The 16,174-nt window shown below is 46.6% G+C and overlaps 1 protein-coding gene across 1 annotated transcript; it reads right to left on the bottom strand.

Annotated features, from left to right (window-relative positions):
* Positions 1 to 5,147: 5,147 nt before the first annotated feature.
* On the bottom strand, positions 5,148 to 15,498 carry LOC115082329 (PR domain zinc finger protein 13-like). Its single transcript, XM_029586567.1, has 4 exons — positions 15,352 to 15,498; positions 13,152 to 13,283; positions 12,867 to 12,987; positions 5,148 to 6,523 (listed from the first exon to the last, which is right to left on the bottom strand). The coding sequence occupies exons 1-4, from the start codon at positions 15,496 to 15,498 to the stop codon at positions 5,148 to 5,150; spliced, it is 1,776 nt and encodes a 591-aa protein (XP_029442427.1).
* Between the last annotated feature and the right edge of the window lie 676 nt (positions 15,499 to 16,174).

Raw genomic sequence — 16,174 nt, 5'->3', positions numbered from 1 at the left:
ATTAAACTGTTTAATAGTTTGCTAAGTGAAAAAACAAAAGACTTTCTCGGTTTTGTTTTCAATGTTCTAGCTATTAGCTTCATGGAGTGTCCCCTAGTCTTTCTATTTTTTCATAGAATAAACAACCAATTCATATTTACCCATTCCACCCAAGTCAAGAATTTATAGATCTCTATCGTATCTCCTCTCAGCCATCATTTCTCCAGGCTGAAAATCCCATTTAACCTTTTTTCACAAGGAAGCCATATAATCACCTTTATCATTTTTGTTGCCCTTCTCTGAACCTTTTCTGCTTCTGCTATATCTTTTTAGAAATGGGACAGCCAGAACTGCACACAATACACAAGGTGTGGTCACACCAGAGTTCGATACAGAGGCATTATGATATCCTCCATTTTATTTTCCATTCCTTTCCTAATAATTCCTAACATTCTATTTGCTTTTTTTTTTTTTCTTTTACCACAGCTGCTGATTTTACCCCCGGACATATCTTCCTGCTTTTCATAGAAAAATCAGAACTACAAGTCCCAGAATGCAACAGGGTAAGACCGAGACTGGATTAACCTGTCCTAAAAATAATAATAATAATGGAATCAACTGGCAACCCCAGAAGAAAAAGATGGATGCATTCTACCAATAAGGTTGCCAGATAGTTCATTGTTGCCTAAGAAAGGTTGGTCCTGTCCTGGTTTTGATATAGTGCTAGGGTTGCCAACTGGCTGCACATTTTCAGGACAGGTTGATCCAGACCTGGTTGTACCCCATTGCATGCTGGGACTTATTCTGATTTACCTATTGGCATGCCCTAAGAAAATCAAGACTATAAGTGCCTGCGTGAAGGGGAGGAAAACCAGGACTGGATCAACCTGTCCTGAAAATCGAGCCAGTTGGCAACCCTTACATAGTGCCCGCACTGACATTTAACTCTGATGTCTCTGTGAACAAGGGGACCTACATCTCCATGCATGCAAATGAGCAAAAGCAGGCCTGTCTCACCCTGTCCAAGGGGGAACAGAAGCATGTGGTAGCCCTGACCACATGATCAGAGCAAACTGACAGCTGTTGCACAATAACAACAGATGGGCTGAATTCTCCCAACATGTCAAACATAGCATCAAGGCAAGAAGCACCAGAATCAAATGGAAAGCCAACAGAGCACTTGAAAGCGGTGGGGGGAAAGAGTCCTCTGCAGCTGAAAGTTTGAACTATCAGACAGGTCCCCAAGATTCCTGTTGATTTTGACTGCTACAGTCGCGCACGGAACCTGCTGCCTGTGTCATTTTCTGCCTGCGACTTTGTCTGTGGAGGGAGGCCGGGCCGCCCCGGACCCCGCGAAGCTGCTTCCCCTGCAGGCCTACAGCTTCCCCCCCCCCCCCCCCCCCCACCATGATGACTCGAAAACGGACCCAGGGCCCCAAGCTGATCAGCAACTGGGTTGGGGGAAGGAGGGGGAAGCCGGAGATAACGTTTCAGGCCATTGGTTCATGAGTCTCCGCCGGCTGCCATCGTCCCCTTGCCCGCTCCCCTCGGCTTGCCAGGGTCAGAGTGGGGGCAGTCAGACCAGCAAGCAGCGCAAGGGGCGCAGTAAATGCCCAGCCTGGGTCTCCCTCCCCAGGCACCGCCTTGCACAGTCAGGGGGACCGGAATTGCCTGGAAATGAGGGAGAAGGGGGGGGGGGAGAGAGAGGAACCTGGGGGAATATGGAAGAAGAGAAAGCTGAAAAGGAAGGTGAGCACTGAAAAGAGAAGGTGGGGAGGATCCGAAAAGAAAAGAAAAGGGAGAGTCCGAAAGGGGAGGGAGAAGGGAGAAATCTGAAACAGGGTGGAGGGAAGAGGTGGAGACCCTGAAAGGGGAGGGAAAGCAGAGGAACATGAAAAAAAAAAAGTGGAATGGTATAAAAGCCTTAACAGAGGAGCAGGAGAGGAACCTGGAGAGAAAATGGAAGGATAGAAACCCGAAAGCAAAAGGCAAGGAGGGAGACACACAGAGAGTTACCAGAGGAGGGGAAGCTGGGGGAGGACGAAAAAAAAAAAAAAAAAGAAAAATCTGAAAAGAGGAAAGGTACAGCGGGAGATGAGGGAGAGATACCTGATAGAGGAGGAAAAGAAAGGTGGAAGTGGGAGGTGTTGAGGATAAAGGAATGGATGATGGGGAAGAGAGGGAGATGGGTGGATAGAAAGGAGGGAGGTGAGAGAGACTGGGGGAGAGTGCTCCTACTTTTGTTTTGCCTTTTCAGCACCTGATCTCAAACGCCACAATTTCCTTTTCTCAAAAGCAGGATTCCCCCTAACCTACTTGGAGGGAATCACGATTTTTATTTTGGACATGCGAGAGAGAAAAAAAACCCAAAAAAAAAACCCTGGCCAAAGGAAGGAAGCCAAGCGTACCCCCCCAGGTTGCCCAGAGGCCGGACTTGGACTGAACTTGGCAGTAACGCCAGCAGTGATGACCACCAACATAAAAGTAATCCTGCTCGGCAGCAGCGCGACCCCTCCCCCTCCCCCACCACCGGGCTCTGGAATGGTTTAAGGACCTTGGGTTTCAGCTTTTGTTTTTATTTTCCCTGAGAATTTATCAGGGTCTATTATAACCAACCAAGCACAGCAGCAGAAACTATCAGTGAGCAAAATGACTCCTTTTTTCTCCCTCCTCAGTGATTTTCTTCCGTTGTTGGTTACAATAAACGCTGATAAACTCCCAGGGAAAATAAAATAAAAACTGAAAAAGGAAGGCTCCCTAGAGACGAAACATTGCGATCCAAAGCACAACAAAGCATTCAGAGCTGAGATTTGTCTTTTGTTCCTGGCAGACTGAGGGCCCTAAGTTACACCTGAAATGGCAACTGCACCTTATTTACTAAACATTTTTTTCTCCAGAGGCAGCGAATGAGAGGCCTCTAAGAGAAAAAAAATAAGACCAATTTATGGAACATAATATTCTGAAAGCATCTGTGTGTATATATTTATTTTTACCCCTTAGACAAAGCTTGCAAACAAAACATACAGTAATAATATCAGTGTCAATCCTGCTCACAATAGGCATCTAGAATAAATATCAGTTCACTGAAAGGTTTACTCCTTGTTACCCTTGGCAAGTCATTAATGGTTGTTTTCTGAAGCACTGCACTCGATGGAAGAGGATTTTTTTTTTTTTTTTACCCTTTATAGCATATGGTTCTTTAATTTGGTAAAGGAGAGAAAGCTAAAATAAAGTACTTTTTTATATATCATGCCCTTGTAATACTGAGTGCTATTGCTGTTCATGTAAAATACAAAATGTAAATATATGTCTATGCAGTATATTACTTTAATCATTAGAGCATGTGAATAGCTTTCAGACGTATTGATTGATACTTCTTACTTTGACATTGTAACAGAGTGCATAAGAGGATAATAGGTAATAAAGTAAAACTACAAATATATAATCTGGAGAGGATTATACATATACATAGTGTATATCTACATCGATCGATAGATAAATAGATACTTCCTATCAACTTCTAGACCAGATAGGAAGCTGAAGCTTTGCACAAAGGATTTTTTAATATCCGCGCATATTGTGGGAACACACGCATCACCCAAACACACACACACACCCCAAATATTTAAAAATATTTTTAACTAAATTGAACAAAATTGAATATTGAGAGGGTGAGGGGTTCAGGGGGTGGTAATTCAGAATATGACATCAGAATTTGTATTTTGTATTTTAAACAAACGGCACTTCAAAACTGAGATGAGCATCCAGTGAGCTTTACATTTTAAACCGAAGAGTTATTTGTCTTGATCCCAGCACCACCACCACCATTAACAATTACGTCAAAGAGTCATACGGATGGAAACAGGGTAATACGGTAATACATAGGAAGGTACAAAAAAAACCCCAAAAAACGATTTCATTACTCTCTTCCGTCGAGGAAATAAATCTCAGACTTCCCACCAAAGAAAAGAAGCAAAGGAACGATTGGTGTACATCACATACAAAATAATCTCCACAACGTAGATAACTTTAATGTCTGAGGCAAGTTCTTTTTATATATATATTTTTTTTTTTTTTTTTTAAAGGAAATAATAGTAGTTTCAGGGAAAAGTTAAATAAGGCACTAGGCAAACAGTGCTAGTTTGTCAGTAACTTTATTTTAAAAGAAAGGTATGACAAACTGGAACAAGAGCAAAATAATGCATCCAATGTACATCATTCATTATAAAACAAGCATACACATTTGTGTTCTACCAATGTAGTATTTTAAAAAGTAGGTATTCGCGCTTTTAAGTTCATGCTTTCAATATTTTTTTTTTACCTTTGTAACCCAAGCATTCTGTTATAAATAATCGTAATTTAAACAAATTATATATAAATATATGCATATGTACACACGATTTTTGTACATACATACTGTATACATACTTTAAATTATATATACATAATCAGTGCTACAATATTTATTTTGAATTGGAAAACAACTCCTTTAAACGCCTTCTATACCTGAAACATTTGAGACTGGTATTCAGTGTTGAAATACAAAACTGTGTACAGAAATTAATTGTTTGAAAAGGCGCCCCTTTAACCCACAAGAAATGTACAAACGAAATATCATTTCAGGATTACCAAACACTGCAAGTAAAACAAAACAAAACAAAAAAAAAAGGTGTAAATCGTTGTAACCCGGTACGAATGTGTGTATGGGACAGTGGCCCTCAGGGACCACTAACAGATCTGGGGTTTGAAGAGGTCCAGAAGGACAGCTCAGTTAATAGATGTCCTTTCACGGTCTTTGGATCTAGGACAGGTTCATTTGCACTGTGCCCTGAAAACCAGACCTGGCATTGGCCCCTGAAGGAAAAGAGCTGAGAAGCCTCTGCCCTAAAGAGAGAGTAGAGGCATAGGCAGGGGCAACTCATAGCGCTGTTTGGAGAAAGGATGAGGATGCAAAACAAACAGAAGTAACAAAACAAAACAAACAGAAGTAACAAAACCCCTTCTTTCCACCGGAGCGTATATTATTATTAGACCTCCTCTTGGCATAGCTCTGCAGTTGGCCATTGTCCTTGCAGCCGGAGGAACTTTGCTCGTAGTAAAAACGAACGAGGCACCCCCCCAGCTGTGCGAATAGGTACAGATGTGTGTAGACAGCTGTGTGGGCGCCTCTATAGGGCACGGGCCCCGCCGTCGCCCTCCTCGTCCGTGAAGCAGACGTCCACGTCGCTCTCCTGCTCGCTCTTGGGCTCCCCCTGCTGGCGCTCGGCCGCCGCCGCCGCCGCCTCCCCCCCGCGGGCCGGGCTCTGGCCCGGGTGCCGGGACTTGACGTGGCGCTCCAGGTCGCGGCGGCGCACCAGCACCTTGCCGCAGAAGTCGCAGCGGTAGGGGGTGCTGCCCTCGGCGTGCAGGCGGATGTGCTTGTTGAGGTTGCTGGGGTCGCCGAAGGGGCGCAGGCAGACCTTGCACTTGAGCGGCTTGTAGCCCGTGTGCGTGCGCATGTGGATCTTCAGACCGTACTTGCGCGAGTAGAGCTTGCCGCAGTAGAGGCACAGGTGGCCCCGCTTGGGCTTGCCGGGCGGGGCGGGCAGGCTCTCGGCCAGCCGCGCCCGGCCCTTCTCGGCGGCCAGCTCCTGCTGCTGCTGCTGCAGCTGCTGCCGCCGCTGCCCGTGCAGGGCCAGCTCCCGGTCCAGCGAGGGGGAGCCCAGTTCGGGGGCGCCCCAGTAGGGCAGCGAGTCCGGGTAGGGGAGCAGGCCGCCCAGGTGCAGCTTGAAGGGGTAGCAGGAGGGCGAGCCGCAGAGCAGCTCCCCGCCGTAGAAGGCGAAGGGCAGCATGGGCAGCGCGCAATCGGCGGCGGCCCCCGGGCAGGGAGGCAGGGAGAAGCGCTCCAGGTGCAGGCCCGCCGCCGCCGGCCCGTAGCGGCCGGGGGAGAGGCCGGCGTGCACCTGCTTGAAAGAGGAGGCCTCGTCGGCGTGCGAGAGGAGAGGGAGGCCCCGCAGGCTGCCCCCGCAGGGCAGCGGCTCCTCCCCGGGAGGCGGCGGCGGGTGGCCCCCCAGGCTCTCCATCGCGGGCCGGGAGCCTTTCGGCCCCTTGCCGCCGCCGCCGCCCTTGGGGTCCGCGGCCGCCGCCGCCTTGCAGGGGCCGGCGGGCTTGAAGGCGGAGCGCAGGCCGGGGTAGAGGGCCAGGCCGGGGCTCGGGCCCAGGAGCTGTCCGTGGTGCTGACGGGCGGAGCCCAGGCTCATGTCCAGCGCTCGCCCCTGCTCCTCTCGCTTCCTGGGCGGCCCGGCTTTGCCCGGGGCCGGCGTGGCGGGCGATGATTCCCTCTTGACGCCTTCCCTGGGGCCACAGTTGGGGTGCTGGCTGCTGCTCCGCAGCGGGTCCGGCGGCTTGCAGGGGAAGGGCTGGAAGGGCTCCGCGTTCCTCCCTGGCTCCTGGCCCGTGAAGCCCCGGCCGCTGTTCAGCGCACAGTGGAAGTGCAGGTGCGCTTTCAAGGTGTTGGGATACTTGAAGGTTTTCCAGCAGTACCAGCAGATGTAGCGTTCCTCGCCTAGAAAGGGAAACAAAAAAACCATACACTCTTTACCCCGGTGAAGATGTCTTATTAAAATATATATGTATATTTTTTTTTGTGGGAAAGCATTTTTATGTCTGTCAAGCTCCGGGTCATCAGTTCCTAACAAACTGTGCAGCAATATATTATTATTATTATTATTATTTTACAATTACCTCAGTACTAATACAGCAACATGCTCCTGGCTGCACAGATTGTTAGGAACTGATGACCCGGAGCTTGACAGACATAAAAATGCTTCCACAAAAAATGAAGCAGCGTGCATCCGGTAATTCAGTCCATAAATATTAAGGATCGCGTTTTGGGGGGGGGGGGGGGTTGTTAGTAAGGGATTCGATGAATTTCTGTGTTTTGCCGGGAATGGGACGATGGCAACAAACCAGCTGGGTTGGAATATTCAGATCGTTTGGGGTTTGTTTGGTTTTTTAAGTTCTTTCCTGGACTTGTTTTTTGGCACAAGGAGATCTTTTAGCGATGCTTAACGTGCACGCGCGCGATCAAAGGGAGAGGGGGGGGGGTTATGATGATTTGTTAAAAACCAGAGACGTTTTCAGGCTTAAGATTTGTAAAAAGTCAGAACTGTAAACTTTGGATCGGAAAGGTCAAGAGTTGTGTGGGAAGTGGCAGAGAAAAGGAGCAAAAAAACAGACAGGATCTCAACAGAGATGACCCCCCTAGAGGTATTATTGACTCGTTGATGTTTTTCACGTTGTCTGCGGGTCATCTGAAGTTCTGAACGGGGGTTTTTTTGTTGTTTTTTTTGGGGGGGGGGGTTGTTTTGTTTTCCGGAGGGGACACACATTTTTTTTTTAAATTGCATGGGCCTGAATGCCTCTGGGGAAAGATTGTAGGGAGTTGCTCTTATGCAGGCGGGAAGGAGCAGCAGGGTTGGCCTTCCCTGGGGGGGTCTCTGCAGTTACCGGGTGGTCTGTTATGAATTGCATGGAGGGGGGGGGTGTTAACCAAGTTGGGGTTCTCCCAAGCCTGGCAGGCCGGGCCCAGCTGCTACCTCGCGGGGCAGGCGCTCGCTAGCCTGGGCAGGGCTCCGGCCCATCTGTCGGTGCGCGGAGAATGGGCGCAGCGGACGTCAAGGAGTTCGGGAAGGCGCGGAACAAAAGAGCAGCTTTAATGATCGTGAGCTTCCCCTCCTGACACAGGCCAGACAATGCCGGTAAGGAGCGTCTGTAATCATTCCCCTCCCGGGAGACAAAATGCCCTTTGTCTCGGCCCCCCTCAAGGATTCTTAAACACCACTTCTTCGGATCTCTATAAACTCAGCAAGTCCAGATTAAAAGTTAGGCGACCACCGAATGTAACGCAAAGGGAATTTTGGAAACTAGAATCGGATATATATTGGGACTGATACAAAAAAAGGTGCAGAAATGTGTTTACACTGTTTATTTCTTTCCTCTGTGGATGGACTTCCTATCATCGATTTTAAATGACAAACATTAAAAAGAAAGTATTCTTCCATAATATCAGTGTAAGATCCTTGCGGTACAAACTTTTCCCCGTGCGGAAACTTTGCAAAGCAGAGCTCTGAGGATGCACTGGGCCCGGCTCTTGGTTACTGCCCCCGTTCCTACTTTTGTCAGAGCAGGAAAGGACACATCTGCTGCTAGAAACATTTGGAATCGCTCGGGCTTCCTTTGCAAAGCTCTAGCTCGTATTTGTAAAAGCTTCTGAGAAATTCCTAAACCATAAAACAACACAGATAGATATATATAGACAACAAGAACGATTTTTTTTTTATTTTTCGATTTTGGGCTAGATCCATAAGTTAATGGGGGGAAAAGTATATTTTTCAATTTTGGGCTAGAGCGATTACTTTAATAGGAAAACAATTCGGTTTCTAGCTTTGGCGGACATGTACTTAGCTTGAAAAGGTGGTTGCTGTAGCTTAAAAGGGTAGGGAGCTAAAATGTTCACAGACAGACAGACAAAGTGAGCCTATAAACGATTTCCATTAAGGAAAAAGAGAAAAAAAAAGCTAAAAAGAGTTGCCTTTATCTCAGGCTGGCGGAAGATTTGCAGAAAGCTGTAGCAAAGACTGCTAAAAGGGAGCAGCAATTTGAAAGAAAGAAGCCTGGAAGAGACTCAGGGAAGAGGTTAACAGGAGAGGTGGTGGAAGTGAAGTCCCTGTGGGCCTGTTCATAATAATTTCGGATGAAAGTGACACACAGCCCAGCGGTTTGAACTGGAACATTAAATAATATGGTGCAGGGCTGAGCTGTAGTGAATTGGTCAGGTCATTCGTTAATTTGATTTGATTAATCTAGAGCATTTTTTTTTTTTAGTCTTCTTTTTGTAGCCCTGAATAAAAAGATCTAATTCGGGCTGAAAGTAGCTAGAACAGAATTTCTAGGCTGTAAAATTATTTTCTTTTTGTATTAGTTCTTCATTGGCCCTGGATGTGACTTCTAAAGCCCTTCTGAGAATTGTTCAGGTGTTATGAGCTGGAACCGGCGTTTGGACATGGGGATGCATCCTCGTGTTATCTTATTGGACCTCTGGGGTACTTCGAGATTCTTTTGGACCTCTTATGGTTCCTGGTGTCCAGGGCAGGACGTGGGGGCCCCCTCTGCGTCCTGTCTAACAAACCGATCTATGATCTAAAAACTGCAGTGCCACGAGGATCTGTTTTTTTTGTCCCTGTTGTCGTCTGACTTTTATGTTCAACCTCGGGGACAAGGTGATAAGGAAAGGACGCTTTCCTATGCTGACGACATTCAGGTTTCTGCGGAGCTCGGCCAAGACCACGACGAGCAGGTTTTGAGAGAATTGTCCTCGAGTTTAATTCTGATTGGCAATGGGATGTTACCGAATAAACTGATATTGAATCCCGCGAAAACGGATCTGTTATGGGTGAGAAAGACCTCTATGCATTTTCCGGTGCTAGTGGTGAGACTTCATAGCTTGGTTTTTGCCTGTGGTTGGGGTTTGGGGAGTTAACTTGGGGTCGGATTTGTCTATGCAGCTGCATGTTAAAATAACAGCGCGAGATCCCCCGTTTTCTAGCTTTGCTTTCTTCGGAATCTTTCTTTTTTTTAGAGAGGCCTGGCTTTTATTTTGTTTTGTTTTGTTTTTGAGGCTTCCTTTTCCTAACATAACAATTGCACACAACCCAAGATATTCCTTCTGTGAAAGATGTACAAAAAAAAAAAGAATTAGAGCTGTTTCTTCTATTGCTCTCATGTTATGGAATGCTCTTCCCTAACAGTTTCAAATGAATGATAATTATTTCTTTTAAGAAACATTGTAAAGTATGTTTTCTGTTTGTTTGGTTGATTTTGCTTTTAAATAAGAATTAGAAATTTGCTGATATAAGGAAGCGCCCTATTTTATCGAAGATCCAAGTGTGAAATTTTATTGTTAGCTTACAGCAATAAAATTTCACAATTGGATCTTCAATAAAATGGGGCCCCTTCTTGTATGCTAATTCCTATGAGTCTTTCGTGGGGCTTCCGAGGTTCCCTGCTGTGATGTATTATCATTTTAATTGTGATGACATGAGGCGTCATTATTTTATGTTCCTCACAGATGATTTACTCATTATTTTTTCATTCTGATCTGTGATTTTGTTATATTTTAATGTAATTGTAATTTTTGTATTTTGCTATTGCTGTAAGTCACTTGGACAGGCCTCATAAATTTGGTATAGATAGACTGAAAACGTACATAAAGCTTAGCAGCCCTGTTTTAATAGCAGCAAAAATCAAGTCAACGGTATACTCTAACCATTTTTTTTAAGGCTTTATATGTAAATGCTCTCAACAGGTGGACAATACATCTTCATGGACACTATTTGTCCAAACTTTAGAATATGTTTTATCAAGATTCTTCCCATAAGAAAAGCATTGGAGAAAGTCTATGGGGAAATAGGATTCTAAATTTTTTTTTAATGTGTAGACACAGCTCTTGGTGAATATAGCCTTAATTTAGATTATTTAGATATCAACATATCATCATATTTACAATGTGTTAATGCCAGCGATAAGGGCTTAGCACCAGTGATAACACAAAAATTATATTTACAAAGCAGCACTATTGGCCTTTAGCACTGAAAATGGGTCTTTATATGCCAAGACAGCTTGCTTTACTGACTGAATTCTATACATCTTCATTTTCATGGGCAATAAACCGCCCAGTGCAATTTAATGAGATTTACAAAATGATAAAAGACATTGCCTAGCCTATTTTGCCCTCCTGTTTTATCTGTGCCTAAAAGCAGGCGCCAATGTTGGTCTCCTTACTTTAAAAAGTGCCCTCAACTTTGAAACCTTATTATTACGTTTTGGTTTTTTTTAAGTCCGATGAATGCCCACACTGGGTTTCCCTTCCCACCAATCCTTGACCTACAATACAGAGCTGGATGCGGGTGCTAATCCCCCCGCTCCTTTCCTGCAGAGCATGGAAGGGGCTATTTTACAGAGTCAGACAGAAAGGGCAGCCGCACTACATTTAAGAAAGAGTTATCTGCCGGATCATCAGAAGGCGCTGGGTCCCAAGCAGTGCCGGGGGTGGACTCAGGCCTGCAGACTGGAGGGAGATTCGTGGGGATAGCGTGACGGGGCAGACCCGCGTACTCTGAAGAGAAACATTTGTTTGAAAATAGTGGATCTTTTTCGCATTTGTGCAGCCAAGTTTGCACCAGTCGGGCGCAATCAGGACTTGGCCACTGCCTAATGCCCCATTTTATTTTATTTTTTTCCCCCAGCGCTGGGCTGCAGACTGTGTCGCTGATGCAAAAGAACTGCGATGAACCCTCCCATCTTTCAATAAATTAGATTAATAAAAGTAAATATTTCACACGGACCTTCCCCCCAGAACAAATGACACGTTTGTTTGAACAAGTTCTTTTTTTAAATGAGGACCCGATTATGCATCCTGCAATAAAGGTACAACGGCATAATAATGTATTGCTCTAATTACTTCCTCTCTGCATTGGTTTGAAAAGTAACCCTCAGGGTTTTCTTGATCAAACCGAACTTAATATTCTTTTTTTTTTTTTGGCGCTTTTTAGGCTTCAGGAAATAGTTTAAACTGCTACCCAAAAGACTTCCCAGACCCGAAAGTAGCCACTCATCCCCAGACGTCCGTATCACAGGCCTGCTCGGCCTAACCTGGGGCACTTCGGAGCTCCACATTGCTTCATCTGAGAGCCAGAGAACACCGATGGCGTATCCACCCCTCCGTATCACTCAGCTCCAATTGCTACCTCCTTTCGGTTATTGGTTATTCAAAAGCCATTTGTCTAGGTGGGAGGGGGGGGGGTGGCTCTGCTGTCTGATTGGACTGCATTACAATCAGCCGGGACTACTCTTAGCGATAAAACCTGAATAATAAGACTAATAAAAAAAAATAATAATAATGAAAAGTTCATTCTTAGCCGGTTTTCCGGGGAAGGGGCCGACCCACCATTGCTTTCGATTTGTCCCATGTTTCGTTTGCTTATTTCGGGGGGAGGGGGGCTTTCTTGCCTGTGTTGGTAGGTTACCATTTCACAAAGACCCCCCCTACTGACTGAGACACAAGCATGGTCTTACCTCGGGTGAAGCATAAATTCCTAAAAACTGTTTAAAAGCAAAGACCCGTCATGTATTACAGGTTGAGCTCGGCATTTTCATCTGGAGTTCGTCCGAGTGCTGCAGTGGTGGCTTGGGGGGGGGGGGGGGGCGGAGGCCTTTCAACTCTACCTATGTCATATTTTTCGTTTCTCGCAAAGGCTTTCCTAACAAATCCATGTCGTTCCCCCCCCCCCCCCCTTTCAGATTTATTTTTTTTTAATGATAAAAACGAATTAAAAAAATAGTTGGCCAGAGGCCTGACGTCAACCCTGCTCCGGTAAGGATCTTACAACTGGCGAATCTTGAAACTAAAGGCTGGGGAAACCGCCGTGCCAGAAGGCAGTGGGTAATAAAACAAACAGCAATTCCATCTACCAATTCAAAGCGAGGTGCCACCCATTCCTACATAGCTCACACCATGCATCCTGAACGATAGTCGGTAGCCCTGTTCCTTCCAACTTTAAAACTTCCCAGCCTCTCTCCCTAGCCTGCCAGAACCTGCCGCAGGCTGATAACACCGAACTGTACTGACAGATCTGCTTCCTTTATTTTTGTTTCCAGCTCCTTTAATTCGTATTTATGCAGCCAACCTCCTTTCCTTATTGAAGACTGGCTTCGTTCAGAGCTCTTAGAAGACACACCTGGCTGCCAGCTGACATCTGGGGTTCTTTTTATTTATGTATTTATTTTGGAGGGGGGGGGTGCTAGTTGAAGTTCACGTTATTTTGCACTCGCTTTATAAGGCACTGTACCTTTCTCGTCGTGAGTTGGGGTAGCCGTAGTCGGGATATCAAACCACTGCGCCAAAGAGCTGGAGTACCAGACGGTCAGCTCTTCCCCTGGCTGCACATCCCGGAGGAGTCTATAAAATATCTAGCAGAGAAAGAAAAAAAAAAAAAAGAAAGGGAGAACAGAATGAAAACCCCGGTCCGATCCAGCAAGGTTTAAAACAAACAAAAAAAAAAAATCAATTATATATTTTATACACCCACACGCGCGCAGCTTCTCCTGCAAATCTGAGAGAAGGAAGAAGTTACCTGTCCTCCGGGCAGGTCTGCAATCGCCTCCAGGTTCTGTTCTTGGCTATTCCTGGCCGGCCGGATTAACCCTATCCACTCCGGAGAGGAGCCCCCGGCTTCATCCACCAGCTCCCCTCTCACCATCCGCACCTGAAACACAGCAAAGGCGCCACACCCGTGACTTCCACCGTCAGATCCTGCGCTAACAGTGAGACGCGACGAGAGCCGCAAGCTGCAATCAAGAAATGCTTTGTCTCTCCTACATTACAGGTACCAAGAAAAGGGAAAGGGGGGGGGGGGGGAAACCCCCCAACAACAACGCGTTTAAAAAATCGTCTCCGTGTTCTTTCAGGACAGCGCCTGGTCCTTCCTTCAAAGAAAAATAAAGCGACAGGTTGTTTTGGTTTTTTTTTTAATCTTTATTACATAGGAAACTAATTGAGACATATAAGAAATATGCAGCACTCTCAGAAGCTGTGTGAAAAAAAAAATTTAAGAGAACTGTATTTCAGACTAATAATGTCCGGGCATCTCAGAGGTCTACAAAGCAGATCATAAAATCATTAAAAAAAAAAAAGCCCAGAAAAGGGAGAGTGAGGAATAAATAGGGTTTGCGAACAGCCCCGTCATAAAAGTCGTTTTAACAAAGCAGGACTAATGTGAGAAAGCAATGGAGGCAGAAGATGAGAAATAAATTTGAGTGGGCTGGCAGAGCGTTTAAAAACAATTAAATGGCTTTAAAAAATCAGAGCGGAACGTACGACAAAAGCCTTGCTTCGGGGGTGGGAGTGGATGGTGCCTGGGGCAAATGATCTCCACCGGACTGCCGGGAGGGCACGGCGCGGTTACATTTCGCAGCTGACGCTACTTTTTAAAGGGTTTGCTCGAGTTTCACCTGAGTGTGTAGTAAAGGGACCGAGACTTCTGAGTTTTCTGTCTGCCTGCTGCTCGCCTCACTACTTCAGCCACCTTTTTTGGCATAAATGTTTTTGGGTTGTTTTTTTTTTCAGATTTCGTGTGATTTGCTTGAGTTTAAGTGCATACCAGCTGCAAACCGGCACAGCCAACTACCAAACCTTTCATGCATGCATACATAGACTGCCTGTGCTGCCTCGAAGTCTACCAGAACATTTGTGACGCGAGTCAGATCCTGCGCCTCTGCCGTGTCATTTATAAGAGCCTGATTCCCGATTCTGTACTGAATTGCACGCAAACACCCATCGGTGATTCCGCGTGGGGAACGCTCAGAACACGCCTGTTTCTGTTCACTTTTCTACCTTAACTGGTCAAAGTCAACACCAGAATCCATTTGAAATCTGACGCCTATGCCAAGTTCTAGTTTGACGAAGGAGAGGAAAACAGCGATTTTCTTGAAAAAAAAACAACAATTTAAAAAAGGTCAATTTTTTATTTTTTTTTTGTTTGTTTCCCGAAAAGAATGCCCGGGAATAAAAGTCAACAAACAAGATGTTGTAGATGCCATTTTACTGGACTAACTTAATCCATTGGTCACTAGCTTTCCCTCCCCTCATCAGATCAGGAAAAGGTAGTCAGAAATGTATTAGGTTAAACAAAAACAAACAAAAAAAAAAGAATAACAACTTGTTTTTTGAGCATTATTTCTATCTATATGCAACCATAATGTTTTTAATTCAGAAACAACGAAACGTGGAGACCTGAGGACATAGAGCGCCAGCGGTTAAAGAGCAAAATTCGGTCCACATCTGGAAGCGCAAGTCCCCGGCAAACGCCTCCAGTGTAGGCTTCAAAAGTCAAGCACGCCCTGAAGACGTGCAAACTGCCCTGCACATAGTCGCGCGTCTTCTCAAAGTTTTGTCCACCGATGCGGAGCATAGGTACCAGCTTCCTTCCTTGGATCGCCCTGGTCCTCCAGATACAAGCTCCCAGCACCGGGCGCACCAGCGAAAAGAGCAACTTTCGCCTTCGATTTCCAACCCCCAACTATTTTGCGCTCTCAAAATGCATCATTCAAGGGTTGCTCGGTCTAGACTAGAGAGTTTCCCCGAAAATGTGGCCACGGAGACTCGGGTGCCCTAGATGAGTTCTCAGGTAGCCCAGAAGAACTTTTTTTTTTTAGGGTACGGTAAACTGACGTCCAAAATCTCTCTTCGTTGCTTCATTGAGTTTGTCCATTCGGAAGGTGAAATGGACACCGAGATGTAGGGGAGGGAGGGAGGAAGGAGGGAGCTGGAAATACCTTTCTCTTGCAGGCCCCGTCTCGGCGGTCCGTCAGGTGCTTGCCCAGCCTCGGGACGCCCGGCACCGGCACCGGCCCCAGGCGCAGCCCGGCCGGGACGGCGCTCTCCGCGCTGACGCCGCCGGCCGGAGCCCGGCTCGTTTGCATCGCTGCCTCTGGGCGTAGCAGGCAACTGGTGGTGGTGGTGGTGGTGGTGGTGGGATGAGGTGAGGGGGGGGGGGGGGGGACGGACCCCCGAGTCCTGCGGAAGGAGGAGCGCTGCGGCGTTATCTCCGCCCGCAGAGTGACGCGGGGGGCTTCCTGCGCCCCCGGCTTTTCTAGCGGGGCCCGGGAGGGGGGGGGGTGGGGGGCGACCCCCCCCCCCCCCCTTGGCACGGTCGGTGCTCTCCAGGGTGAGAGAGTTGAGCCCTTCCAGCAGCTGCACGGTTTTTCCAGCCGAGAGGGTCACATGGCGAGTTTCCCTCACCCTCCTGCATAATCGAGCACTTTGAATGGGGCTGGCAAGACAATGGCCCGGGCGACCTTCCCCGTCCTAAAAAATCCAATTTGTCAAGGGCAGAGAAAAGGCGCTGCTGAATCAAAGGTCTGGAGGGACCATTAATCCTCAGCATGGGGTATTGTCCCCTCGACAGTTACGATATTTTAAGTGACAAATCCACTGTATAATTTCTCCATAAATTTTGCTTCTCCTCATTGTTCCCCGACAAACCAGTTTCGCAAAATAAGTGACTGCTTTAAGTCTACTTGGCTGATTCCTTTGAGGCTTAATATACTTCAAAGATTTTTAATTCTCTTCCTTTGCCTTTATTGTACGGCTCCCTTA

Source organism: Rhinatrema bivittatum, unplaced genomic scaffold (genome assembly GCF_901001135.1).
Source record: "Rhinatrema bivittatum unplaced genomic scaffold, aRhiBiv1.1, whole genome shotgun sequence".
Taxonomy (NCBI): Eukaryota; Metazoa; Chordata; class Amphibia; order Gymnophiona; family Rhinatrematidae; genus Rhinatrema; species Rhinatrema bivittatum.
Note: the sequence above shows the minus strand (reverse complement) of the source record. Positions and strands in the feature narration are given on the sequence as shown.